Source organism: Ursus arctos, unplaced genomic scaffold (assembly GCF_023065955.2).
Source record: "Ursus arctos isolate Adak ecotype North America unplaced genomic scaffold, UrsArc2.0 scaffold_24, whole genome shotgun sequence".
Classification (NCBI taxonomy): domain Eukaryota; kingdom Metazoa; phylum Chordata; class Mammalia; order Carnivora; family Ursidae; genus Ursus; species Ursus arctos.
This window is the reverse complement of record NW_026622919.1, coordinates 15,829,691-15,856,064: the sequence shown is the minus strand read 5'-3', so window position 1 is coordinate 15,856,064 and position 26,374 is coordinate 15,829,691. Positions and strand designations below refer to the sequence as shown.

The 26,374-nt window shown below is 35.0% G+C and overlaps 1 protein-coding gene across 1 annotated transcript in view; it reads left to right on the top strand.

The window, feature by feature from the left end:
- The window catches only part of EFCAB3 (EF-hand calcium binding domain 3), a 209,054-nt gene that overhangs the window by 45,194 nt on the left and 137,486 nt on the right, over nucleotides 1–26,374 (top strand). Inside the window, exons 27-46 of the mRNA XM_048212646.2 lie at nucleotides 352–456; nucleotides 1,265–1,318; nucleotides 2,731–2,835; nucleotides 3,597–3,650; nucleotides 4,325–4,429; nucleotides 7,323–7,376; nucleotides 8,028–8,132; nucleotides 8,301–8,354; nucleotides 8,627–8,728; nucleotides 9,218–9,271; nucleotides 10,154–10,258; nucleotides 10,824–10,877; nucleotides 14,004–14,102; nucleotides 15,794–15,847; nucleotides 16,352–16,456; nucleotides 16,999–17,049; nucleotides 18,153–18,257; nucleotides 23,109–23,162; nucleotides 24,425–24,529; nucleotides 25,802–25,855. Coding sequence (XP_048068603.2) covers nucleotides 352–456; nucleotides 1,265–1,318; nucleotides 2,731–2,835; nucleotides 3,597–3,650; nucleotides 4,325–4,429; nucleotides 7,323–7,376; nucleotides 8,028–8,132; nucleotides 8,301–8,354; nucleotides 8,627–8,728; nucleotides 9,218–9,271; nucleotides 10,154–10,258; nucleotides 10,824–10,877; nucleotides 14,004–14,102; nucleotides 15,794–15,847; nucleotides 16,352–16,456; nucleotides 16,999–17,049; nucleotides 18,153–18,257; nucleotides 23,109–23,162; nucleotides 24,425–24,529; nucleotides 25,802–25,855 — 1,578 coding nt within the window. The remainder of the gene's footprint in view (nucleotides 1–351; nucleotides 457–1,264; nucleotides 1,319–2,730; nucleotides 2,836–3,596; nucleotides 3,651–4,324; nucleotides 4,430–7,322; nucleotides 7,377–8,027; nucleotides 8,133–8,300; nucleotides 8,355–8,626; nucleotides 8,729–9,217; nucleotides 9,272–10,153; nucleotides 10,259–10,823; nucleotides 10,878–14,003; nucleotides 14,103–15,793; nucleotides 15,848–16,351; nucleotides 16,457–16,998; nucleotides 17,050–18,152; nucleotides 18,258–23,108; nucleotides 23,163–24,424; nucleotides 24,530–25,801; nucleotides 25,856–26,374) is intronic.

The window sequence follows — 26,374 nt, the reverse complement described above, 5'->3', positions numbered from 1 at the left end:
TTACAGAAAACTTACAAAAATGAGACTAACAGATCTTACCTTATTTGATACAATTATTTGAATAAGTAATTTATAATAATTCTAATTGAATAGACAGATACATAATGTAAATTTCTGGGTTCAGAGTTCCCTTGCCATTGTCAATATGATCGTGACTTCTTTTGTTAGCATTTAGAGATCAAATTCTTTTTCTGTGGATGTCATAGTCAGTATATGTGGAGAGGTCTCATTGGCCTTCGTTCTTTATTCTGTACATATTCAAGCTATGTAGCCATAGATTGATTTTCCCTATTTGGAATCCTTAGGTGATCCTTTAAACTCATGTATGTAATGGTGTCTGCCTTTTTTAAGGAGGAGAAGTTGATGCCAAAGATGTGAAAACTATTCTGAAAAACATGGGACTAGAGTTCACAGATAAGGAACGTTTGAAGCTGATGAAAAATCTGCCTTTCAATGGTAAGCATTTCAAATATTGATGTGACCTTAAAGGGTTATATTAAGCTTTTTAAAAAAATTATTTAAATTCCAGTTAGTCAACATACAGTGTAATATTAGTTTCAGGTGTAGAATTCAGTGATTCAACACTTCCATACATCACCCTGTGCTCATCACAAGCGCACTCCTTAATCCCCATCACCTATTTCACCCTTACCCCCACCCACCTCCCCTTTGGTGACCATCAGTTTGTTCTCTATAGTTAAGAGTCTGTTTCTTGTTCTTGCTCTCTTTTTCCCCCTACCTTCATTTGTTTTGTTTCCTTTTGAGCTTTTTTTAAAACTCAAACTATCCCCATTTGCTAAGATGCAAAAATAAATAAATAAACAAATAATGCCCATCTCAAAATAATTTAAATGTTCACTTACTCCTGAGGGAAATTTCCATCTATGCGTTTAACTTTCAGTTTTGGACTAAGCATCCCCATCATGTTGACTCGTACCACTGAGGGGAATACATTTCTGAGGCTACCCTTACCTTGTAGATTAGCTACAGGCCATTGCGGGAGGTAAACAAGGGAAAGAAGGATGTTAAATGGAGGGGATAAAAGGTGAGACGTGCTATTACCAAAAAATGTGCGTATTACAGGGTGCTTTGTGTGCTAAATTTTGGGTAGATTTACCGTATTATAAACTTTCCCTAATTTTCTCTCAAAATTTATTTTAATGGAGGAAATTTCTAGAGTAAATCATGACAATCTCAATTTTACTAAAATTTTAGTGAAAAGCCACACATTTCTCTATGACCTTAATTGTGCCCTTTTTTATAGATGATAACAAAGTCTTTAAGAACAGGTTGCTAGAAGGTGTGAAGTCTCTTAAAGGTGAGTGAGAAACATAATGAGAATGCAAAGGAATATGAGATCTTCACTTTATACTGTTTCTGAAATATGAATTTGCTGCCATCTGTCATATATACTGATTGCAAATGTATACTTTTTTAGAGCTTAATCTTTATTTTAGCAGATAATCTCATCTTCTATCTCAGAAGTAAAGCACCATACTTTCTTGTCATTTTCCAAATTATCAGGAAGAAAAATATCAAATTTCAAGTTTGCATAGCAAAAAAATATGGAAATGATTAGCAGTGATTCAGGGAATTTAATAAATAGCAGAAGAAACTAAACTGGAAGTTCATTCATCAAAAGTCAACCTACAATTGTTTAGAACTAAAGAATGTTTACCTCCAGTACCAGAATTCCCCGAACATTTATTGAACACCATTTATTTTTTTCCCACCAGATATTTTTTTATTCACTAAGAAAATTGAGGCTAGCAAGAGTGATAGCCTTCAGCTTTCTATCCCCAATCCCTACCTTTACAGGTATCTTTAAGCACACCCATCCTAGTATCAAAGGATGAGTGAGGAGTACCCCTTCTTCCTCAGATATCCCATCCTATAAAATAAGCAAACTAAAACTCTTCACACCCCTCTTGGCCATAACTCAATCTCTTTCTTCTTTTTCTCATCCACTTCTTGAGGGACTTGTCCATACTCTGAGCCTCTATTTCTGTACCTTGCTCTCTTTCTCAAACTAATTTCAGTACTGAATGCCCTTTAAAACCTTGTGTTTGTGTAGGCTGGTCTGCAAGACAAGTCTCAAGGGAAGTAGCCTGAATTCTAACTTTGTAGTTGAGGGCCTGAAATATTTAGTCTCTGTGCTAAAATTGTTGAACATTAATTAACTTACTTTTTTCACTTTATTTTTTTAAATGGACAGATATATTTTATTAGTGAATGGGAAGTGTATTGCCATCAGAAAAAAGTAACAATTTCCCCAAATTATTCTTTTTTTATTATTCTCATTTTAGAGCAAATATTCTTTACTTTAGGCAAGTAGTAGACTTTGAGGGAATCCTTGAATAGGCTTTAGTGAGTATATAACTTGTCTGAAACAGTGGCAAATTTTGTGAGGAATGATCTGCTTAAGAAATTAACAAAGGCGGGGCGCATGGGTGGCACAGCGGTTAAGCGTCTGCCTTCGGCTCAGGGCGTGATCCCAGCGTTCTGGGATCGAGCCCCACATCAGGCTCCTCCGCTATGAGCCTGCTTCTTCCTCTCCCACTCCCCCTGCTTGTGTTCCCTCTTTCGCTGCCTGTCTCTATCTCTGTCAAATAAATAAAGAAAAATCTTTAAAAAAAAAGAAATTAACAAAGGGATACATGGATCAGAAGAGTGTAAGAACTTCTCTTTTGGAGTCATTTAATATTCTTTATGGACTGTTATTTTTCTTAGGTGGGAAGGTCAATATCAACAACCTGGGCACCATTCTGAACAACCTGGGGATCAAGCTTGCAGATGTGGAACTTAAAGATCTGGCTGAAGACATGCATGTTGGTGGTAAGCATGTTATCAGATACACTGGTTAACTCTGGAGAGAGTTTAGTTAAAAGTAAGGAGGGCATGTATTGCATGGTGAACTGGGTGTTATATGCAACTAATGAATCATCGAACTTTGCATCAGAAACCAGGGATGTACTGTATGGTGACTAACATAATAGAATAAAAATACATTAAAAAAAAAAAAGAACCTTTGAGGGAAGAAATGTCCTTTTCCATAAAGGGAAGGGAAGGCCCAAGAGCTCTGTGGTGATACAGTATAGCAATGACTAAAACACAGAGAATGTCATTTGAGTTGGTGAGTATCCAGTTAACAAAGTCAAAGTTAAAACATTTTTTTATATATGTGATATGTGTGACTTTCGTGCTCTCTACAAGTATCATAGTTAGTAGTCTTTCCAAGTTTGAATGCAAGAATGCAGCATTCTTTCCACACACTCACTTCTGAATAACTTCCTCTTACTAACACAAATAAACTTGAGATATTATAGGCCAAATTGCATCATTGTGATTGTATGGTTTTCATGTTTAGGATTTTCTTCTTATTCATGCTTGTCTTAAAATAAAAACTGGGGAGAATAATAATCTGGAAAGTATGTTCAAAAATATTTGTTAAATAAAAACAATTAGGATGGGGACTGACACACATAGTAAGTGCAACTATTATAGTTGTTCCTATGTTTTTCCTACAAACTTTTGTATCTCATAATATATGAGATCTGTATAATATAATATAATGTGATTTTGATCTTCTCCTATAGTTGATGAGAAAATTCCTCTAGAAACACTGATGGAAAACATCACAGATTTTACAGGTGAGTGAAAATTAGGTGAAGATCCATATAATTAAGATTCCAATTATCTACATTATCTAATATCTACATTAAATTTAGTTTTTTCCTGGTATTTCCTAGTACTCCATTGTTGACTTATAAATTCTGGTATTTCTCTATATTTATTAATGAAGTATTTGTCTCTGGCGTTTCGTGTATTGTATAAAATTATCTGTTTCTACAATGAAATTACTGTACTATCTCTTGCTTTCAAGTTCTGTAATCTCTGTTGTTTTTGTCAATAATGTAATTCACTTCCTGAGTGTTTAATAGCCACAGTATAGAATGACACAGCAAATCAGAGTGGAGCCTAAAATTGATTGAGGTAATGTCTTCATTGTATTTATCATATAATTCTTTTTTTTAATTAAAATACTTTTTCAAAGAAAAATTCATGTAAGCATCTATTTTTCAATTAATAGATCAAATTTTATTCTGAAAGTAGTCTGCCCCTGATTTTAGAAGAAACTCTCTTGTTCATATTAAGGAAATAAATTTGACCTAACATCTACATTGATTTTGTAGTTGAAAATGTTTCATTTTTACTTTATTCTTCAATCTGAAACAAGGAGATGATATCCTGAAATAACTTTTTCATTAGAAATAATTACTGCTATGTGAAATGAATATGTATACCAAATTTCCTATTTTCAAAGGTGAGAAGATTGAGTCAAGTGATCTAAAAAATGTTCTGGGAAATCTGGGAATTGAGCTTGCAGATAAGGAACGAGAGAAGATGCAGAAAATGCTGCCAATTGATGGTGAGTCATACAAGTGTCTATGGAAGCTTCAAGGGAACTTGGATTTTTGAGGATCTGCATGAAAATTTTAATTTCTTCTGAAACATGATAGAACATTAAAAAAAAACCAAAATGTAAGCTACATATAAAAACTGTAATTGTCATTTAGAGTTTATTTGAGAAGCCAAGCAATTCCTCAGATGTAAGTTGCCATCAGAGCTAACAAATGTCTACTGTTGCCCTTCAGGGCTTATACCGTAAGAAAGAGAAAGAAGAGATAAGAGAGCAGTGGAAGAAATTAAAGATAAAAGTCAGAATTATAAAGAAAGGAAAGGGGGCACCTGGGTAGCTCAGTCGTTAAGCAGCTGCCTTTGGCTCGGGTCATGATCCCAGGGTCCTGGGATCGAGTCCCACACTGGGCCCCCTGCTCAGCGGGGAGTCTGCTTCTCCCTCTGCCTGCTGCTCCCCCTGCTTGTGCTCTCTCTCGGTCAAATAAATAAATAAAATCTCCAAATAAATAAACAAATAAACACCTCCTCTTTTTAAAAAAAAGAAAAAAGGGAAGATATACAATAGAGTAGGCCCCCTCAAGGGGACAAGTTTATTATATTGAAAAAGGCTTCTCTTCCTTAATTTCATTGTTATATAAAGATGAAAATTTTGGGTAAAACATTTTTAACAGAATTACTGAGATATCATCCACATACCATATAGTTAACCCAATAAAGTATGCAACTCAGTGAATTCTAATGTATTCACAAAATTGTGCATTCATCACCACAATCAATTTTAGAACATTTTTATTATCCCGGAAAGATGCCCCATACCCATTGACAGTCACCTCCCAGTTTTTCCATCCCTTCAGCCCTGAGCAAGCACTATTTTCTATCTCCATCAGTTTTCCTATTCCGAACATTCCACATAAATAGAATCATACAATATGTGGTCCTTTGTGACTAGTTTCACTTAGCACAATATTTTCAAGATTCATCCCTATCCTGTTATGTATTTGTACAGCTGACCCTTGAATAACACAGGGGTTAGGAGCACTGACCCCCTGTGCAGATGAAAATCCATGTATACCTTTTGACTCTCCAAAAACTTAACTACTGATTGCCTGCTGCTGACCAGAAGCCTTACCAGATAACATGAACAGTCCCTTAATATGTGTTTTGTATGCTATATGTATTATATATTCTTACAATACATGAGCTAGGCAAAAGAAAGTGTTATTAAGAAAATTGTAAGGGGGGCACCTGGGTGGCTCAGTCATTAAGCGCCTGCCTTTGGGTCAGGTCATGATCCCAGGGTCCTGGGATCGAGCCCTGCATCAGGCTCCCTACTTGTGAGCCAGCTTCTCCCTCTGCCTCTGCCTGCTGCTCCCCCTGCTTGTGCGTGTGTGCGCTCTCTCTCTCTCTCTCTCTCTCTTTCTGTATCAAATAAATAAATAAAATCTAAAAAAAAAAAAAGAAAGAAAAGGAAGGAAGGAAATCATAAGGAAGACGGGTGCCTGGATGGCTAAGTCGGATAAGCCTCCAACTCTTGATTACAGCTCAGGTCATGATCTCATGGTTCTGGGAAGGAGCCTGGTGTCCGGCTCCACACTCAGCGCAGAGTCTGCTTGAGATTCTCTCCCTCTGCCTCTGCCCTCCCCCACCCCACACGTATAATTAGGTCTTTGACCCATCTTGAGTTAATTTTATTTTTTTTATTTATTTATTTATTTATTTATTTATTTTTTACAGAGAGAGTGAGCAGGGGCAAAAAGAGAGGGAGAGAGAGAATCCCAAGCAGGCCTCACACCCAATACAGAGCCTGATGTGGGGCTTGATCTCATGACCTTGAGATCACAACCCAAACCAAAATCAAGAGTCAGATGCTTAACTGACTTGAGCCAACCAGGTGTCCCATCTTGAGTTAACTTTTGTATATGGTGTGAGATAGGGATCCAAAAGAATATTCTCTTTGCACGTGAATATCCAGTTGTCCCAGCATCATTTGTTGAAAAGATTATTCTTTCTTCATTGAATGGTGCTGGAACCCTTGTCAAAAATCAATTGACTATAAATTGGAAGGTTTATTCCTGGATTCTAAATTATATTCTATTGCTCTATATCTCTACTTTTATACTAGTACCCCACTGTCTTGATTACTGTAGTTTTTAGAATGAGAAGTGTGTGGGGTCCCTAGATGGCTCATTTGGTTAAGTGTCCAACTATTGCTTTCAGCTCAGGTCATGATCTCATGGGTTGTGGGATTGAGCCTTATATGGGGCTCTGCACTCAGCAGAGAGCCTGCCTGAGATTCTCTCCCTCTGCCCCTCCCTCCACGCACACTCCTAAGTGAATGTGCTCTCTCAAATAGATAAATAAATAAATCTTTAAAAAGAAAAAAGAAAAGTATGAGTCCCCCACTTCTTTTTCCTTTTCAAGATTATTTTTGTTATTTAGGGCCCAGCTTTACCATATGAATATTAGGATCATCTCATCAATTTCTGCAAATAAACCAGCTAGAATTTTTTTATAAGATTGCATTGAATCCATGGATCAATTTGGGGAGTATTGCCTTATTCACAATATTAAATCTTCCAATCCATAAACATAGGATGTCTTTTCATTTATTTAGGCCTTCTTTAATTTCTTTCTACAATGTTTTATAGTTTCCAGAGTATAAGTTTCATACTTCTTTTTGTTAAATTATTCTTAAGCATTTTATTCTTTTTGATGCTCTTGTAAATGGAATTGCTTTCTTAGTTTCCTTTTTGATTTGCTCATTGCAACAGCATAGAAATACAGTTGATTTTGGTATATTGATAAAAGACTAGATTTTCTGTTAATGAAATTATTCTATTCATGCTATTTTTGTGAATCTCATATTCATTTTACCATTACATGAATTATGACTTTTCTTACAGCCAATGGAAAGTTATATCGTAACAGATTACTGAAGGCTATGAAGTCTCTCAAAGGTAAGTAAGAAACAAAATTATAAGGCATATTATCTAGGTTCTCCAGATACATCATCTAAGCATGAATCTTGGCCCTATGTAAGTTTTCACTTATGATTCTTTCAGCGTAACTATATTTTATCTGCTGTTAATATACACTTTCTCCTGGCAAGAAGTCCAGTATCATCTTAGATTTTTTTCAACTCTTTCTCAAAAAGAAAAATTAATCCTAGCAAGTACAAACAAACAAAAAACCCTGGTCATTACCAAGAGCAATGGTCAGCTACGATGATAACTAATATGTCAAGTCAGTAAACAAAAATAACCCAACTTTTTGTGCCGAGTATTTAAGTTAGTGGTCTGCAGTTCTATTTGTTCAAGCCCCTTAACCCTGTTCTATTAAGTAGGCTTGTCAACAACAATAGACTAAAGGAAATACAATTCTAATTCTGACTCTCTTGACTTTCTCTTTGGGTCTTCAAGTGAACAAGTCTATTTGGGGTTTCAGTCTTGTTGAAATGTGATGATAACAGAGGCATGAAATATGTTTTGTCTCTTTTGTTTTAATAATATGTGGTCATTAAAGTTAATAGTTTTACTAAAAAATTTTTTTTCATTTTGCTATATATAACTTTTTTTTTTCAAATGTTTCTTCACTATCTCTTTCCTAAGATGGAAAGATGAAAAAGAATAACCTCCATACTAATTTGGAAAATATGGGAATGAAGCTCACAGAAGAGGAATTTGCTGAACTGTCAGGACAACTACAAGTTGATGGTGAGCACTAGAGATAGCAGTAAAGCATCTGGTTATCTTCTATTTAAAGGAGTGTCAATTAAAATTAGGATGTGAGTCAAATTGAGCTGGACTTTATACTATATGAATAATTTGTATCTTTTTCTAAACTCATGTCATTGATTATATGTCTCTTGTGGACTTATGTAGCAAATGGGAATGTTGATCTGCCTAACTTGATGGAAGCAGTGAAATCTATTACAGGTGAGTACAAAGTCACTATAAACCTAGAATTCCTATTGGAACAGTAACTATATTTTACCATTCACCTTAGTTGCCATGTTGATTCTGTTACTGTACTCCTTATTATAAATATTTGTCTAGAGTTGGACTTTGTGGTATCCATGTTTTGCTAGTAACATTTTAGTTTTATTTCTTGGTGGAAAGACCCATCTTCTCTAGAAAATTTTAACCTTAAAAATAACTTTTTTAGAGTCACTAAATTTTCCTCACAGGCCTTTCTCTTTCTGATTAAGGGAAGGTTGACATCAAGAACTTGGAAACCGTTCTAGGCAACATGGGAATCAAGCTCACTGACAAGGAACTTGAAGATCTGAAACAAAACCTGCCAATCAGTGGTGAGCATATGAGATACCATTGGATTTTGAGCTTTAGGTTTTATGTACCTTTAGCAATGAGAGGAATGGGATAAGGGAACTTTTTATGCAGAAGATGTCAAGATTGGAGATGAGACAATAACACAAAGAAGTCAGGAATGTAGTATTTGGACACAGGTGGCACGGTCACTAGAAGAGTCTTCCCAATTCTGAGAATAAGAAAGCCACTTTTGAATCCCACCTTTTCATCATCAAATTCAAGAGTTGATATTTTATGAAATAGAAAGTCAAATTCACATTTTTGAAATAAGTTTATTTTTAGTATTTTAAAATTTTTCTTCTACTTAGGCTTATAATATATTCTGAGTAAAAATTTATTGAATGACTCTTTAAAGTGCTTAATAAGATACCCGGGACACTTAAGTGCTGTTATAATCTGAAGAGGAGGAGGGTATTCTTTTGCTGTTTTGCATCATTGTATGAGCTTCAAGTTACGGTTCTTTGTTACAGTTGATAATAAAATTGCTCTGAAAACTTTGGAGGATGAAGTGAAAGCTTTTACAGGTAAGAATTTGTTATAAATTATTTGCAATAAATCATGATTTACACTAAAAATTTTAAAAGCGTGTTCTCAAAATTATATTAGCGGCTTATAAATTCACATATTTTCAGTATTAATTTTAATAAATATTTGCATCTACTGATCAGCAGCTTAATCTAACATTATCTGGGTTTATAAGTAAAACAAAGGATAATTTTTTCATAATAAGTCGTATTCTTTGATGCTTTTTTTCAGTGAAAGTATCTGGCTGGTACTTTTAGAGACCCCAAGACTAGGTGGACATAGTAAAAGCAGAGTGGAGCATTAAAAATAATAAGCCCATTGCCAACAGCTAATCACATAGTTTTAACAAAATAAAGTAAAATATGTCATAGTTTGTTTATTGTATATTATATTAACCATCTCTTGGCTTTATTTCTGGGTAATTATATGACCAGATTTGCTTCTACACTATGTGATATTATTCTCAGTATTAGGAATAATTCCTATTTACTATTTTTTAAAAGATTTTATTTATTTGAGAGAGAGGGAAAGAGCACAAGCGCGGGGAGGGGCAGAAGGAGAGAGAGAAGCAGACTCCCCGCTGAGCACGCAGCCTGAGGTGGGGTTCAATCCCAGGACCCTAGGATCATGACCTGAGCTGAAGGCAGGCACAACTGACTGAGCCACCCAGGTGCCCCTTCCTATTTACTATTATTAAGGGAAAAATTCTGTTTTTTATTTACCATTTGACTCTTTTTATCAGGAAATCTTTCACTCTGCCTTTCCTTTCCATTCTGGTATTAGAGAAGAGACTAGAACAACAATAGTATATGTTTAGATGGTTTTAAATAATTAAATTGTCCCTTCATATTTTAACCTATAACTATTCCATCTTTTCAAAGGAGAAAAGATTGATTCAAGGGACCTACAAAATATTCTGAAAGACATGGGGATTGAGCTTACAAATAAGGAACACAAGCACCTGCTAAAAACATTGCCCATTGATGGTAAGTAAATGCCACATAAATGCCAACATGCCTTCCAGGGAACTTGATTTTATAGGTCAATGTGAGTCATTCTTAATCTTTTAATAGTACGGTTTTGTCTTTTAAAAAAAAGCCATAAATTAATAGAAAGGCACTTCTGACTTGAAAAGAAATTCTGTCATTACCTCTTCGAACACAATTGGAGATTCATCACTACATTGCCATATATTGTCCAAATGACTAATACTACCCCCTCAGATCAGCAATAGTTTCACAATAAGAGCAATGAAAAGCAGTGAAGGAGAAATAGGACATCAGTGGAATAAAAAGAAAGAAATATTTTAATGTATTTTTTTAAATTGTACCATGATAGAGTTTAATAAATGTCTCTAATTCCAAAGAATGGGTAAGTTTGTCACTGTGGAAAACACCTGTATTTTTAAATGTCCATTTTGTGTAACTATAAAATAGATTAATTTTAAAGCAAATAATTGAAATGTATCTTTCTACAATCATAAAATTTATAATGTTTTGGTGAGTCTCCATATCAATTTTCTAGAGATCTGAATTGTACGTTTTCTTACAGCTCATGAAAAGGTGTTTCGAAACAGGTTGCTGAAGGATGTGAAATATAATAAAAGTGAGTAAGAAGCACAAAGAGGAGGCATATGAAATATCCTTAAGCATTAAATTTTTAAAATTTTATTTAAATTCAAGTTTATTAACATATAGTATAGTATTGTTTTCAGGAGTAGAATTTAGTGATTCATCACTTATGTGTAACACCCAGTGCTCATCCCAAAAAGTGACCTCCTTAATATCCATCACCCATCTAGCCCATCCCCCACCCACCTCCCCCCATCAACCCTCAGTTTGTTCTCTGTAGTTAAGAGTCTCTTATGGTTTGCCTCCCTCTCTATTTTTATCTTATTTTATTTTTCCTTCCCTTCCCCTATGTTCATCTGTTGTTTCTTAATTCCACATGAGTGAAATCATATGGTATTTGTCTTTCTCTGACTTATTTCATTTAGCATAATACGCTCTAGTTCCATCCATATTGTTGCAAATGGCAAGATTTCATTCTTTTTGATGGCTGAGTAATATTCCTCAGTGTGTCTGGGGGGACGGGGATGTGTATGTATACCACATCTTTATCAATTCATCAGTTGAAGGACATTTGGGCTCTCTCTGTAGTTAGCATTAAATTTATATCAATAGATTGTAACACTTTATTTTCCTGCATGTGTCACATCTGTGTTTTTCCTGGTAATAATCCTAACTTTATCATCGATGAAAGTTCTCTACTGGATTGTGTTTTTCAAACTTTCCCTGAAGAAACATGTGAACAGAAATAAAGATGGAAGGAAAGAAGGAGGGAAGAAAGGAAGCAAGGAAGGAAGAGGGGAGGAGGGAGGAAGGTAGAAAGGAGAGAGGAAGATTTAGCATTTATTCCAAAATGTAAGCAGGAGCAGAGAAAACAATCTAAGAGTAAGAGTTTGGAAACAAATACAATCTCTGTTTCTTTGTGGAGATTATTGATTAGTGCTCTTTAGTTGCACAGCCCTGTCCCACCTGACTTTTTCCTGGGCCTGTATGTTTTTGTTTTTTTTTTTATTAATAATGATTTTTTATTATATTATGTTAGTCACCATACAGTACATCCCCGGTTTTCGATGTAAGGCTCGATGATTCATTAGTTGTGTATAACACCCAGTGCACCATGCAATATGTGCCCTCCTTACTACCCATCACCGGTCTATCCCATTCCCCCACCCCCCTCCCCTCTGTAGCCCTCAGTTTGTTTCTCATAGTCCATAGTCTCTCATGTTTCATTCCCCCTTCTGATTACCCCCCCTTTCTTTATCCCTTTCTTCCCCTACTGATCATTCTAGTTCTTATGTTCCATAGATGAGAGAAATCATATGATAGTTGTCTTTCTCTGCTTGACTTATTTCACTAAGCATTATCTCCTCCAGTGCCGTCCATGTTGTAGCAAATGTTGAGAACTCATTCTTTCTGATTGCTGAGTAATATTCCATTGTATATATGGACCACAACTTCTTAATCCAGTCATCTGTTGAAGGGCATCTCGGCTCCTTCCACGATTTAGCTATTGTGGACATTGCTGCTATGAACATTGGGGTGCATATGGCCCTTCTCTTCACTACGTCTGTATCTTTGGGGTAAACACCCAGTAGTGCAATGGCTGGATCATAGGGTAGCTCAATTTTTAACTTTTTAAGGGACCTCCACACTGTTTTCCAGAGTGGCTGTACCAACTTGCATTCCCACCAACAATGTAGGAGGGATCCCCTTTCTCCACATCCTCTCCAACAATTGTTGTTTCTTGCCTTGTCTATTTTTGCCATTCTAACTGGCGTAAGGTGGTATCTCAGTGTGGTTTTGATTTGAATTTCCTTGATGGCTAATGATTTTGAACATTTTTTCATGTGTCTGTTAGCCATTTGTATGTCTTCATTGGAAAAGTGTCTGTTCATATCTTCTGCCCATTTTTTGATTTGTTTATTTGTTTCTCGTGTATTGAGTTTGAGAAGTTCTTTGTAGATCTTGGATACCAGTCCTTTATCTGTAGTGTCATTTGCAAATATATTCTCCCATTCCGTGGGCTGCCTCTTAGTTTTTCTGACTGTTTCCTTGGCTGTGCAGAAACTTTTAATCTTGATGAAGTCCCATAAATTCATTTTATCTTTTGTTTCTCTTGCCTTTGGGGATGTGTCATGAAAAAGGTTGCCTGTATGTTTAACATTTGAGGAAACATGTTCTAATTCTAACTTTTAACTCTTTAAATTGTAACTCTGCTTGCAGAGAATTGTGCAAATCTATTGTAGTTTTGTTCTTTGCTTGAAAATTTTAGTAGTTATACTAGATTTTGAAATCATTCTCTTTTAGCAGTATATATTCATGTAACAGTAACAACTATTACTGTCTTAAAGAGATATTTGCACCCCTGTGTTCGTTGCAGCATTATTTACAACACCCAAGACACAGAAACAATGTTTCTATGGACAGATGAATGAATAAAGAAAATAAGAGATATATACACATACACACATACACATATACACACATACATATATAAGTAGAATATTATTCAGCTGTAAAAAAGGAAATCCTGCCATTTACAGCAACACGGATGAATCTTGAGGACATTATGCTAAGTGAAATAACCCAGACAGAAAAAAACAACATGATATGATACTATATGATATCACTTATATGTGTAATCTAAACAAAACCAAACTCATAGAAACAGAGCTGATTTGTGGTTGTCCGAGCCAGGGGGATGCAGAAGGGAACAGGTGAAGGTGGTCAAAGGATACAAACTTCCAGCTATAAGAGGAGTAAGTTCTGGAGATATAACGTATGACATGGTGACTATAGTTGACAATACTGTATTGTATTTGCGGAAATTACTAAAAGAGTAAATCTTAAATGTTCTCTCTACACACACACACACACACACACACACACACACACACACACACACAATGTAACTATGTGAGATGATGATGTGTTAACTAACCTTACTGTTATGATTACTGTAGTAATCATTTTGCAGTATACATATATCGAATCATTACATTGTACACCTTAAACTTATACGATGTTATATGTCAATTATATCTCAATAAAGCTGGGGAAAAACAGTAATGCCTGTTAGTTGAAGATAATAATATGTGTTTTTGAATTTTTCTAAATGTTTTATAATCATTACATCTTTTCCTTTTCCTTTCATGTTTTCAAGGAGGGAAGGTTGATGTAAATAAACTGGATCCTGTTTTAGAAGCCATGGAGGTCAATCTTACAGAGCAGGAACTCGATCTGATAAAGGAACTTCTGAGCGGTGAGCATTATGGAAAACACTGAGATTTTAAACAGATGTTGAGCTTGTAAGATTAATTGTGATTGTTTCAAAGGTTTAAATTATTTGTTGCCGGAAGCCATGTGAATAGCTTTCAGAAGAGCTCAGGGAGGAAAAAGCCTGTTCATTTTTGTTGCTTTAAAACCTGTAATCTGTTTCTTTATACATCCCAGGGTAGGGATGGGTGCTAGTGAGAAGGGGAGGGATTATTGTTGTCTGGTTTTACAAAAATAGGATCTGTGATGCGTTTTTTCTCACTGATCCATATATCACTGACATCAACCCAGGGTATAAACCAATCCATTCACCCATTCCTCATTTCTCTGTTCGTGGATTTTGAGATGACTTTCTTTTGTGGTCACTATAACAAGTTAACAACAATATGTATAGTATTATTAATTTTTAAAAATATATATAGTTTAGGGGCGCCTGGATGGCTCAGTCGTTGGGCATCTGCCTTTGGCTCAGGGCGTAGTCCCAGCATTATGGGATCGAGCCCCGCATTGGGCTCCTCCACTGTGAGCCTGCTTCTTCCTCTCCCACTCCCCCTGCTTGTGTTCCCTCTCTCGCTGGCTGTCTCTCTGTCAAATAAATAAATAAGATCTTTAAGTATATATAGTTTATAAGCATAAGAAAAGTCTGGAAGGATATACACAAAACTGTTAGTAATGGTCAGGAGTAGTCATGAAGCTGAGGAGAGGTAAAAGAAGGGACATTTACCTTTTCTTCATATGCTTATGTATTTTTTAATTTGTTACATAAAGTATGTTTTAAATTCTAACTTTTAAAACTCAGTTTATTTTGTTTTTAATTTAAGATGAATACAAATGGTGTGGTAAAATGATAGGATTTGGGCTGTGTTCTTATCTACCAATTAGGTTTAGGGAATCACTAAATTGACCACTTAACTAATCAGCTCCTCTCTAACATCACTCACCACTAGTCTCTATCTGCCCATGGCATCAACACGTGGTAACATAAGATAATACTCCTTACGAATATTGAGAAACATGCATTATTTCAAGAAGTAAGTAAAAGTAAGGTTGAAGGACTGCCCAGATCACACAAAGCCACTAACAAATGTGGACCTGGCAAAGTTAGAACATTTAATAATTGAAGAAAAAAATTCTACATGAATAATAATGAGATAGGACGTTTAACATACAACAATATGGATTTCAAAAGATTTAAAGGAACCTTGGGAAAAAGTCAATCATTTTTGTAAAGGTTATTTTTAATATGTCTTATTCCAAAGTTCAAAAGGATGTTCTAGTGTACAATAACCTAACTTTCTCAGAAAAAACATCTCAACACAGTTGTAAAAGTCAGTGTTGCTTCATTGCTTCTCCTAAGAATTATCCTATACCCTATAGAATAACTGTTGGAATAGTTATAATTATAACCTGATTTTTTTTAAAAATTAGGTAAGATAAATTTATTTTCACAATTTTCATTTTTATTATTTAGTACAGCCTTTTAATATAGCTTTTATTCATTATTTACTATTGAATCTTGCTCCTTGTTGTAAATGCGTTTATTTGCTTTGGTCATCTTCTGGAACAATAAATCTTAGATAAAAAGGACTTCTAAAAAAAAAAAAGGACTTCTTGTCCTGTGTATCTTTTTTCTGAGTCCTTGTTACTGTTTTTCTCTGATTAAACTTTGTCTTACAGGCTACAAGAAAGTTGATCTGAAAAGCCTGATGGATAAGGTAGAAGCTGTTACAGGTGAGGAAGAAGTTACCAAATACATATATTTCTGATTCCTTATACATATTTTATATTCTTTCCTGTTATTCCCTTTAAATTATGCTATTTTTAGTAAACTGATTGTAGTTTGATTTCCTAGACTTTGACCTTGGTTTGTCAATGTTTCAACAATAAAACATAGTGCCACATTTTGTTAGGCCCTATGATCTCATTTTTTCCAGATTAAGATATTTACTGAAAAGATGTTAGTGTAATAAAAAGAGACTAAAGTTTTATTACCTACTAGTAATCTCCCACAACAGAAAATTATGAAATGCATTATTATGTACTCTGTTATTTTGCCTCTATTATTACTAAAGTTGTGGAAATAAACAGTGTTCTGCCATAACTATGCTCAAATAGGACTCATTTGACTTCATTGCATTGAGTAGTTGGGGTTAACAGTAATAGAAGATTTCATCATTATTTAGAATAATTAGATGGTTCTTTAAAATCACACGTTGCTATATCTATCCTTTTGAGGAGAGGAAGTTGATGTCAACGACATAGGAACAGTTCTAGGAAACATGGGAATAGAACTCACCAATAAAGAACTCTCGCAATTGGTGAAAAATCTGCCAGTTGATAGTGAGTATTTCAAATAAAAATATAGTCATCCAGGGGAGCATATTGTTAAATTGCAAAAACTTCTAAAATTGTCTCTATCTTATTGCTTGTCAGAAATAATCTTATGACCCATGTTATGTAATTTAAAATGACTCTATTGTGTCTGAAAAAGTTATCTGTGCCATTTAATCTTTAGTTTGAGAATCAACCATAGTGTCATCATGACTCCTATCATCAGCATTCACTTATATCTTTTATATAATTATATCTTTTATAACTTTTGAGTCTATCAAGAGGTCTGAAATTTAAGCCAGAATAAATGAGAAAAAAGAAGGCATGATCTAATAGGGGAAAATGAAAATATCACAAAAGAAAAGGAAAAGATATGTTTCAGAATGGTAGAATGTCAGTATCCCCATGCCCTATAATTTCATTATTTGCCACTAAATCAGAAAATTTCTAAGGCAGTTCATAAAATATATCTTACTGAAATTGCTGGTTTCTTACTATGAAGTTCCAATACATTGTAAATTTCTGTGATCTGAACAGTGTTTTCCTTACAGATGGAAAGGTCTACCAAAGAAGGTTGCTGGATTGTATAAAGTTTCTTAAAGGTGAGGGGGAAGCTTAATAAAACACAAATCAATCTGAGATCATGTTTGACATTTCTACTAATTCCTTGTAATTAAATTGTCAACCCTGATACCTAACACATTATTACATACTTTTGTTTCTTTTATAATCAGTGTGTTCTTTACGAGATCATTTCTTATGATGTAACTTGGAAAGAACTCCCATGCTGTCTTGGAATTTCTCAAACTTTGACAAAAGAAGAAAGTATAAGAGCCTGGGCTGCACAGCAAAAGAAAAGGGAAAATTAGCACCTTTTCAGTTAGTTTATTCAGCAGCAAGAGACTACTAATCCGATGTTTAGACCGAGAGAGAGAGAGAACAAGAGAGCTCTAGAAAACCTTTAAGAAGTTGAAGGAACATAGGACTGAATAGACAGACAGGAGGCAGGTCAGGAGGAAGGTCATGTCTAAGCAAGTTTTCCATACCACCTTCGTGATATCTGCCAAATCCACACAGTATTTGTACTATTATTAATATTTTCATTTAAATTGATTTACTTTTTTTTTTTTAAAGATTTTATTTATTTATTTGACAGAGATAGAGACAGCCAGTGAGAGAGGGAACACAAGCAGGGGGAGTGGGAGAGGAAGAAGCAGGCTCATAGCAGAGGAGCCTGATGTGGGGCTCGATCCCACAACGCCGGGATCACGCCCTGAGCCGAAGGCAGACGCTTAACCGCTGTGCCACCCAGGAGCCCCCTAAATTGATTTACTTTTAACCTGAATTTAAAAATTTTTAAATGGTAATGGAGAACCAGCATCATTTAACATAACTAGAAGTCAACTGTAAAATAAATATAATGAAAGTGAGACAATAGCCATTTGAAACATAGGTATTATCACCCTACTAGAATTCTCTGAGAAGTCATTCCATCACCTTTCAGTTTTTAGACTGACTATGCTTATATGAAGATTAAAAACAATAAACCCTAACTCTTATGATTGACTCTGTCCTCTTGTAAAGATCTCATCAGGCTTTGGTCCTTTGGATGAACACAATAACCATACTCCTCAGGAGGGTGAGGGTTTATCCCACATTTTAGGGACATTAATGTCTGCTTGTATATCTGTCTCTCTTTCCATAGGAGGGAAGATTGATTCTAGTAAAGTGGATGCAGTGTTGGGAAACATGGGCATGGACCTCACTGAAAAGGAGCTTAAAGACGTAACACAAAACCTGCCAGTTGATGGTGAGCATTTTAGATACCACTGAACACTACAGGAAAACTACTTTTATGAACCTATTTATAATAATCATTAAAAATGCTTGTTTGGCATCAAGAAGGCATTCTGAAAAGCTTAGGGAAGAAACTCAGGTCCAAAAAAAGAATACATCCTGTCTCTCGCTGGTTTTATGTGCAAATTAGAGAAGGATTTCAAGATATCTCCGTTTTTTCACTCAGCCTTCCCTTTTTCTCCCTATAAGCTAGGGAGAATTGATAAGTATTGCTCAAATGCCACTTGAACTCTGGCCACATTTGCTAATACGTGACATCAGTATTTATAAAAAGGATACTTAATATAGGTATGGCTGTCCTTAATGTTGTTTTAATGTGGCTAACGTATACCTGCTCTATACGGCTGCCAGCTCAGTATGTGTCTGTCTCTCACTTTCACCTGGGTCCTATAGAGAAAAGTCTGCTGCAGACAACTTAGAGCAGTTCTTCTCCTAATCTGTAACTATGATGAAGTCACAGAGCACCGCTTCCACCAAATGCTCTTATTGAAGCAATCCCAAGACCCTGCCCAGACTCCATCTCAGCTCTTGGAGGGAGGTGTATCAGGCACATGGTAATAAGATCATGTGGGACAGGAAGTATGTAGCTCAGCCATCCTTGAGAAATATGTTCTGCCACAGCTTTTTACTCAGCATAAAGTCTTGGATTCGTCTATGTTGTTGCTTGGGTCAGTAATTTGTTTTAACTGCTGAATAATGTTCTATTGTGTGAATATACCATAACATGTGTATTGCTTCTACTATTGTTGGGCCTGTGCTTTTTCTAGCTTTTGACTATCATGAATAAAACTGCTATGAACATTCTTGTACAAGACTTTTTTTGTTTGAGATATTTTTGAACATGTGTTTACTTTTGGGTACGATACCAGGAGTAGAAATGCTGCATCCTAGGGTAAATGTGTCTTTAGTTTTATAAGAAACTGTTAGATACTTCTCCAAAGTGCACTATCTTATACTCCCACCAACAATCTCTGAAGGTTCTCTTAGCTCAACTCTTCACCCAACACTTGTGATTATCATTATTTTTAATTTTAGTCCTTCTGGTTAGCGTGTGGTGCTGTCTCAGTATGGCCTTGATTTACATTTCCCAGATGACTAATGATATTGAGTACTTTTTCAAGTGCTTATAGGCCACTTATATTTCTTTAATAAAGTATCTGTTCAAATTGTTTGCCCACTTTTTATCTGATTGTTTTCCAACCACTTGGAGAATGGTCATTTCTCTTTCATACCTGCCTGCTTGGAGTACTTAGTTTCTTTTTATCTTTCTGCTTCATTGTTAAATGAAGGAGTTTAAGGCCATATGTTTTCTTCTGAATGCAGCTTCACTACATCCTTTTGTTTTTGATATGAAGAGTTTTCCTAATCATTACTTTCTACTAACTTATAATTGATACAAAGATTATCTACTATCTAGGAGTATATTTCTTACTTTCTTTTTAAGCCTTTTAAGTTTTTATTATATATAAACTTTGGAGTTCTATCAGGTAATGTGGCCACTGAGATGTTAAAAAGAATCTCTATTCTGGGGCGCCTGGGTGGCTCAGTCGTTAAGCGTCTGCCTTCGGCTCAGGTCATGATCCCAGGGTCCTGGAATCAAGCCCCGCATTGGGCTCCGTGCTCGGCGAGAAGCCTGCTTCTCCCTCTCCCACCACCCCTGCTTGTGTTCCCTCTCTTGCTGTATCTCTCCCTGTCAAATAAATAAAATCTTTAAAAAAAAAAAAAAAGAATCTCTATCAAAGTTTTCATTATGGCCATGTACTTTATCAATTTTTTTAAAATCTGTAGGCATATAAAAATAATTTATAGTCTCTAGAGAGTGCACGTAGACTTCTATATATATCAAATCAAGTTTATCAGTAGTATTATTCAATTCCTTTGTGTCTTTACTTCTATTTTGTTTACAAAGCAGATCTTCTCCTATTAAGAGGGTTAAGCTCTCCTACTTTAATTGAATTTTTATAAGATTCTTCTGGGGCATCTGGGGTGGCTCAGTCCGTTGGGTGTCTGGCTCTTGATTTCAGCTCAGGTCATGTTCTCAGGGTCCTGGGATCAAGCCCCATGTCATGCTCTGTGCTTAGCGGAGAGTCTGCTTGAGACTCTCTCTCCCTCCTCCCCTACCCCACTCATGCGCACACACTCTCTCAAATAAGTCTTTTCAAAAAATTTCTTAAATTACTAATACCCTTTGCTTTATAGGTTTGTGACTGTTAAAATATTCTTCATCAAGTATAGCTTTTGCTGTCCCTCTTTATCTACATCTCTTTGATGATTTGACTCTTAAGATTTACTTTGATATTAACAATTGCCAGTGCTGCTTTCTTTTTGCTTGTATATGCTTCATATATCTTTGCCCACTCCTTTATTTTCAATCTTCTTTATCATTTGGTTGAAATATATTTTGTGGAATCATCATATAGCTGGGTTTTTAAGGAACCCATCTGATAATCTTTCCTTTTTAATGAGAAATTTCAGTTTGTTTAGATTTGTTATAATACTGGACATATGTATTTTATCTTATTTGATATTTATTATTCATTTTCTACTATTGTTTTCTCTTTTTTCTTATGCTTATTATTACTGGTTTGTTCAAGCTGTCATTCATTGTATTTGTTTTCTTCCTAATTAATTTTGAAGTTCCAGAGGAGGGTCACATTTCATTAATTCTTGCATTTCTTCTCATTCACTGTCATACTTGCCTATAACTTAATTATTACTGGTAACAAAATACTGCTTTATTCTCCATCAAGATACCTTTACCCATCAGATATTTCATTTCAGCTTTATTCCTTCCCCCCACTCCCCACCCCCACAATCCTAATAAGCAGAAACTTTTAGAATACTCATTCCTTTCACCATTTCCCCCACTCCCCACCATGAGATCTTTGGAATGTCTACTTCCTCAGCTATACATTTTTCAATTCTCACAAACAACCAACTCCTAAAATTTCTCTTACATAATTTCCCTTCGATTTCAAGATTCTTTATTTAGCACTTAATATTACATATTCCAACACATAACAGATCGTTTTCAAACTTACAGAAAGGGAGGTAGCATCTGTTCTGGCATCTCTCTATTTCCACCACCTCAGGAAGATAAATGTTTCTGCCCACCTGTTTTACTCCTTCTTGGTCTTTAGGAGTCAGAGGAGTTGGAATGCCCTCATACTGGCCCTTATTGAGCTTCATCAGGGTCTTCAGGATTCTCAATGCCAAGCGTTTCCCAGGATCTACTGCTTTCCAGTTCGGTTCCCGTGCTCTGACATCTCTCTGGTGCTTCCCTAGTTGAGGGCGGAAAGAACCCCATGCCCATTCTTTCCTCCAGGACACAACCAGAGCCCAGGTGTTGATATAGCCCAACAGCCTAGAAAGACCATCAACATTTGAATTTCAAAAGGCAAACAGCTTTGAGGTGGTAGTAAAAGGGACTGGAGCCGTGCTCCAGTCTCCATGTTCACAAAAGCCCTTCCAAATTTTTATTAAAGTAAATACAAAAGAGTAAGAATAACATTATAAGTAAAGGAAAATGATCAACTTTGGCTTAAAAAAATTTCCCTTGTCACACAGATGTCTTAATTCCTACTAATAGATTCCTCCTCAGCTGAGATGAACTTGGCATATTTTAATGGAAGAGAATTCCCCCCATTTAGATGGCCTATGGCAGAGAGCCCTTTCATCTTGGATCAGAATTTTCCCAGTAATAAACCAGATAGACAAAGAAAAGGATGAATGGGCAACCATAGTAACCCATGTACAAACACAGGCCTAAAAGTTATAATTCCCTCCAAGGATCCCATCTCTTTTTCATGATAGGCTTGGTTAAGTGTAAAAGTCCAAGTAAACCAACACACGTTTTCCATTTTGCCCTAACCTGTAGTTGGTATCAATGCAGAAGTTATTAGTGTCTAGGAGCACTTTAATAGACAAAGAATAAGGTCCAAATATTCTCACTACAGAATTGGCAACATTATTTGTAATTGATACACTTTTCTGGCCATTCTGGTGGTAGTTTGTGGGTACTCAAAAACAGGTTTGTTGAATTAATGATTAACTACATTTTATACCATGTTTCCTAGGTTATAGATAGATTTTCTCATCAGCATGGAACATTATTTTGCTGGGGGAGAAAAAGCACTTTTCGGAAACTAAATGACAAGAATTAGCCATCTTTCTTTCCTGAGCACAATACATTGGAGATGCTGGAATATTAATTGTATTCAGGAAATAGTTGTGCTTATCATTCAAGCTCTTCTACCTTCTTACGAAGGATGTAGCAAAAGGTTAAGTTTTCGTGTGTGTGTGTGTATGTGTGTGTAGTATGAAACCAGTTTCTATTTTTTATTTTGAGGTGTAATTTTTTATATTGAGGTTTTAATTGGCATATTATATTAGTTCAGGTATATAACATAATGATTCACTAATTATGTATGTTCACTATTTATATATTTATATATGTTGCAATATATACTATATTATATAGAGAGATATAAATATATAGATATATATAGATCACCACAGTTAATGATCACCACAGTTAACACCCATCACTATACAGTTACAATTTTTTTTTGTTGTGATGAGAACTTTTAAGATCTACTCTTAGCAACTTTCAAATATTATTATTTCAATATTAACTATAGTCATTATACTATATATTACATTCCCATGACACACTGAAAGTGTGTACCTGCAAAAGGTTAAATTTTCTAGAGCAAATAAATACTACTAAGTTTTTCTGCTCTATGTAACATATTTTCTTGGTCTCATTGTCATGTTTTTATCCAATATATTCCTTGTCTTACAGTTAAAGGTAAAGTTGATCTGGAAAAGCTGATGAATGAAATAAAATCTTTTTCGGGTGAGTAAAACATTACTAAGACTTAATTTTTAATTAAATTCTAACCCTATGTTATATTTTGCATAGTGTTTTCCCAATATTACATCATAAATTTATTAATGTTGATATTTTGCATATTTAATGAAATATTTATATTCAACTTTACTTCTCCCTATGATTGAATTATCTAGGATTTGGCTATAAAAATCAGTGGTGATTTATATATTTTTCAGTCAGTTAAGCATCTGCCTTCAGCTCAAGTCATGAGCCCCATATATATCGGGCTCCCTGCTCAGCAGGGAGTCTGCTTCTCCCTCTTCCTTTGCCCCTCCCCCCATTCATGTGCACTTTCTCTCTCTCTCCCTCTCTCTCTCTCACACTCTCTCTCAATTAAATAAAATCTTTAAAAATAAATAAGTAGTGATGCTTAAGTAATAAATTATATTTTCTGTAGTTTCTGCCAGTATTATAATGACCTTAACCAGTATTTAAATCAGAGGTTTAACAAACTGGCCACCAATGAATTGAGTCCAACCTGCAGTCAAGTTTTGTAAGATCTGGCAACACTGGCCCTATATTTCCTCACAAGAATAACTGGTGTATTTTCTCTTTGGATAAGGCATGTGCTGTCTAGTTTACCACAGCTAATTTCACTCATTTCTTCTACCTCCAGGCTCCTACAAGCTTGAGTTAATAACTGCTGGCTTAAATAACCAAATGTAGGTAGGCACAGAATATAGGAAGAGGAATATTTTTAGAAAATTAAGTTGAGGGACGCCTGAGTGGCTCAGTTGGTTAGGCGGCTGCCTTCAGCTCAGGTCATGATTGCAGGGTCCTGGGGTCGAGCCCCTCATTGGGCTCCCTGCTCAGCAGAGAGCCTGCTTTTCCCTCTCTCACTGCCTGCCACTCTGCCTACCTGTGCTCCATATCTCTTTGTCAAATAAATAAATAAAATCATTAAAAAAATTAAGTTGATAGGATTGCTTTAAATAATAATCACATGATTCAGTATTAAAAAGAAAAAAAGACTAGATATCCTAAATTACTGGCCAGTTATATAACCTGATTTTCTTCTATGGTATCTTGCCATTAGTCTTAGGAGACCACTCTTTATGAAGAATCAAGGAATAAGTTCTGCCTCATTATCCTTAAACACTATTGGAATATGTGAGAATATGAAAGTTAGGATGGCATTCTTTAAACCAGCTTTTTCATTATTTTGGATCATTATAATGTCATGTGTCAGTGATTCCATGTGTCAGTGATTCATTTTTCTTTCAAAGGAGGCAAAGTTGATGCTAATAAACTTGAAAGTGTTTTGGAAAACTTGGGGATTGAGCTCACACCTAATGAACGTTTGAATTTGATGAAGACACTGCCACTTAATGGTAAGTCTTATGGGTGCTATAAGCCTAGTTCTGTGGAACTATTTCCACATGTGAAAAATTACAAAATAGTTGCGTTTAACACCCAGTGCTCATCACAACACGTGCCCTCCTTAATACCCATCCAATGAATTGTTGAACACTACATCAAAAAACTAAATGAAGTACTATATGCTGGCTAGCTTAACATTAAAAAAAAAGATACAGACATAAAAGAAAAGAAAAATTACAAAATAAATTAAAAATGCTTAAAAACTGTTAAAAACCTAATGCAAATAGAAAAATTTCATCACTTAGATTTTGATTTAAAAATCATCAATCTAATCTGTTTAAATTATAAGGTACTATCAAAGGCAAAGTTCATTACTCAGCCCTCAGGTTGCTGATTAGCTAGATTTGTTAAAAAAACAAAAAGATTTAAAAAAAAAAGAAAGAAGAAAGGGAAGAAGGCATCCAGTTTTCCCAGCACCAGCTAATAATGTAGCTATGTGTGTTCTGCAGCTACAAATATATAGTTTGCCAGTAAGCAAGTATTTTTGGACATTGAGAAAAAGCCACAGTTCTTAACTTCCTCATTAGATTAAATAAAACCGAAAAAAAATTTATAAAAAATTTTTTTAATCCCATAACCCAAATATAACCATTATTAGTATTTTGGTACACTTCCTTCTAGTGCTCAGTAGATGATAGATTGATAGATAATATTTATGTGTATATTAATTTACTTATAATTCTTATATCTTCTCACAGTGTTAACATGCATATTTATCATAGAAACCTTGATAATGCAAATAAGTGAAAATAAAACGATCTCTATTCCCAACTAAAAGCAATAACTACTATGAGAATTTTGATGTGTATTTTTCTGGTTCTCCATGTACGAATATATATCCCTTTTTTATTTGGCAACCTTGTGGATGAATTTTTGCAAGCATTCTAAAACTTTTTGAGATTAAATTCCTTTAAGTAGAGTTGTAAAATGGAAGATATTTTGTTTTCTCACATTTCCTTCCAGAATATTGTAATTTGAAATCCCACAAACAGTATTTGAGGATGTTATTTTTTCTACCTTCTCAATACAGGAAAAAAAAAGAGCATCTCATGATTGTGATTTGCAATTCACTCCTTTACCACTGAGAGTGAACATTTTAGTATATTTATTTATTTGCATTCAAAATGTTCCTTATGCAAAGATTTCTAAATTCTTTCTTTCTGAAATTAAAAGATGTGTGCTATCTTTCTGACTCCATTTTCAAAATATCCCATTTTTTATAGCAGATGGAAAAGTATATCAAAAAAGGTTGATGAAGGGCATAAAGTCTCTCAAACGTGAGTAAGAAGCACAGTGAAAAGATTGAATCTGAAACCTTTATTTGTGTTGTTAAAATATGAATCATTCTTTCCTATAATTGGATTTACTTATGCTTTCTTCAGTAGATGTGAATTTTACCGGGCAAACCAAGTAGTTCCCTGTACTAAGATTTGGCAGAAAGTGTTAAATTTTCTTGGATTTTCCTAACTCAGCCCCAAAGAAACAAAGTAAAAACACAAAGCAAAAGGTGAAGAATGAACATTGTCAGATAAAGATTTCAGTCAAAAGCAGAGGCAAATAATTTGAAAGTACAGACAACAAAAACAACTCCTGTTTTATAGAATATTATGTCAGTCATCTCTAGCTCTCGCTTTTCAAAATCCTAATATAAAATTGAGAGGAATTTGTATTCTCCTATTAACTGAACAAAACTGGGTTTTTAATATTTGTCTTGAAAATCTTCATAATACTAAGAAATATGTGAAATGTTTTTTATTATAATAAAACACATGCTTGATAAAGAGGAATAATATCAC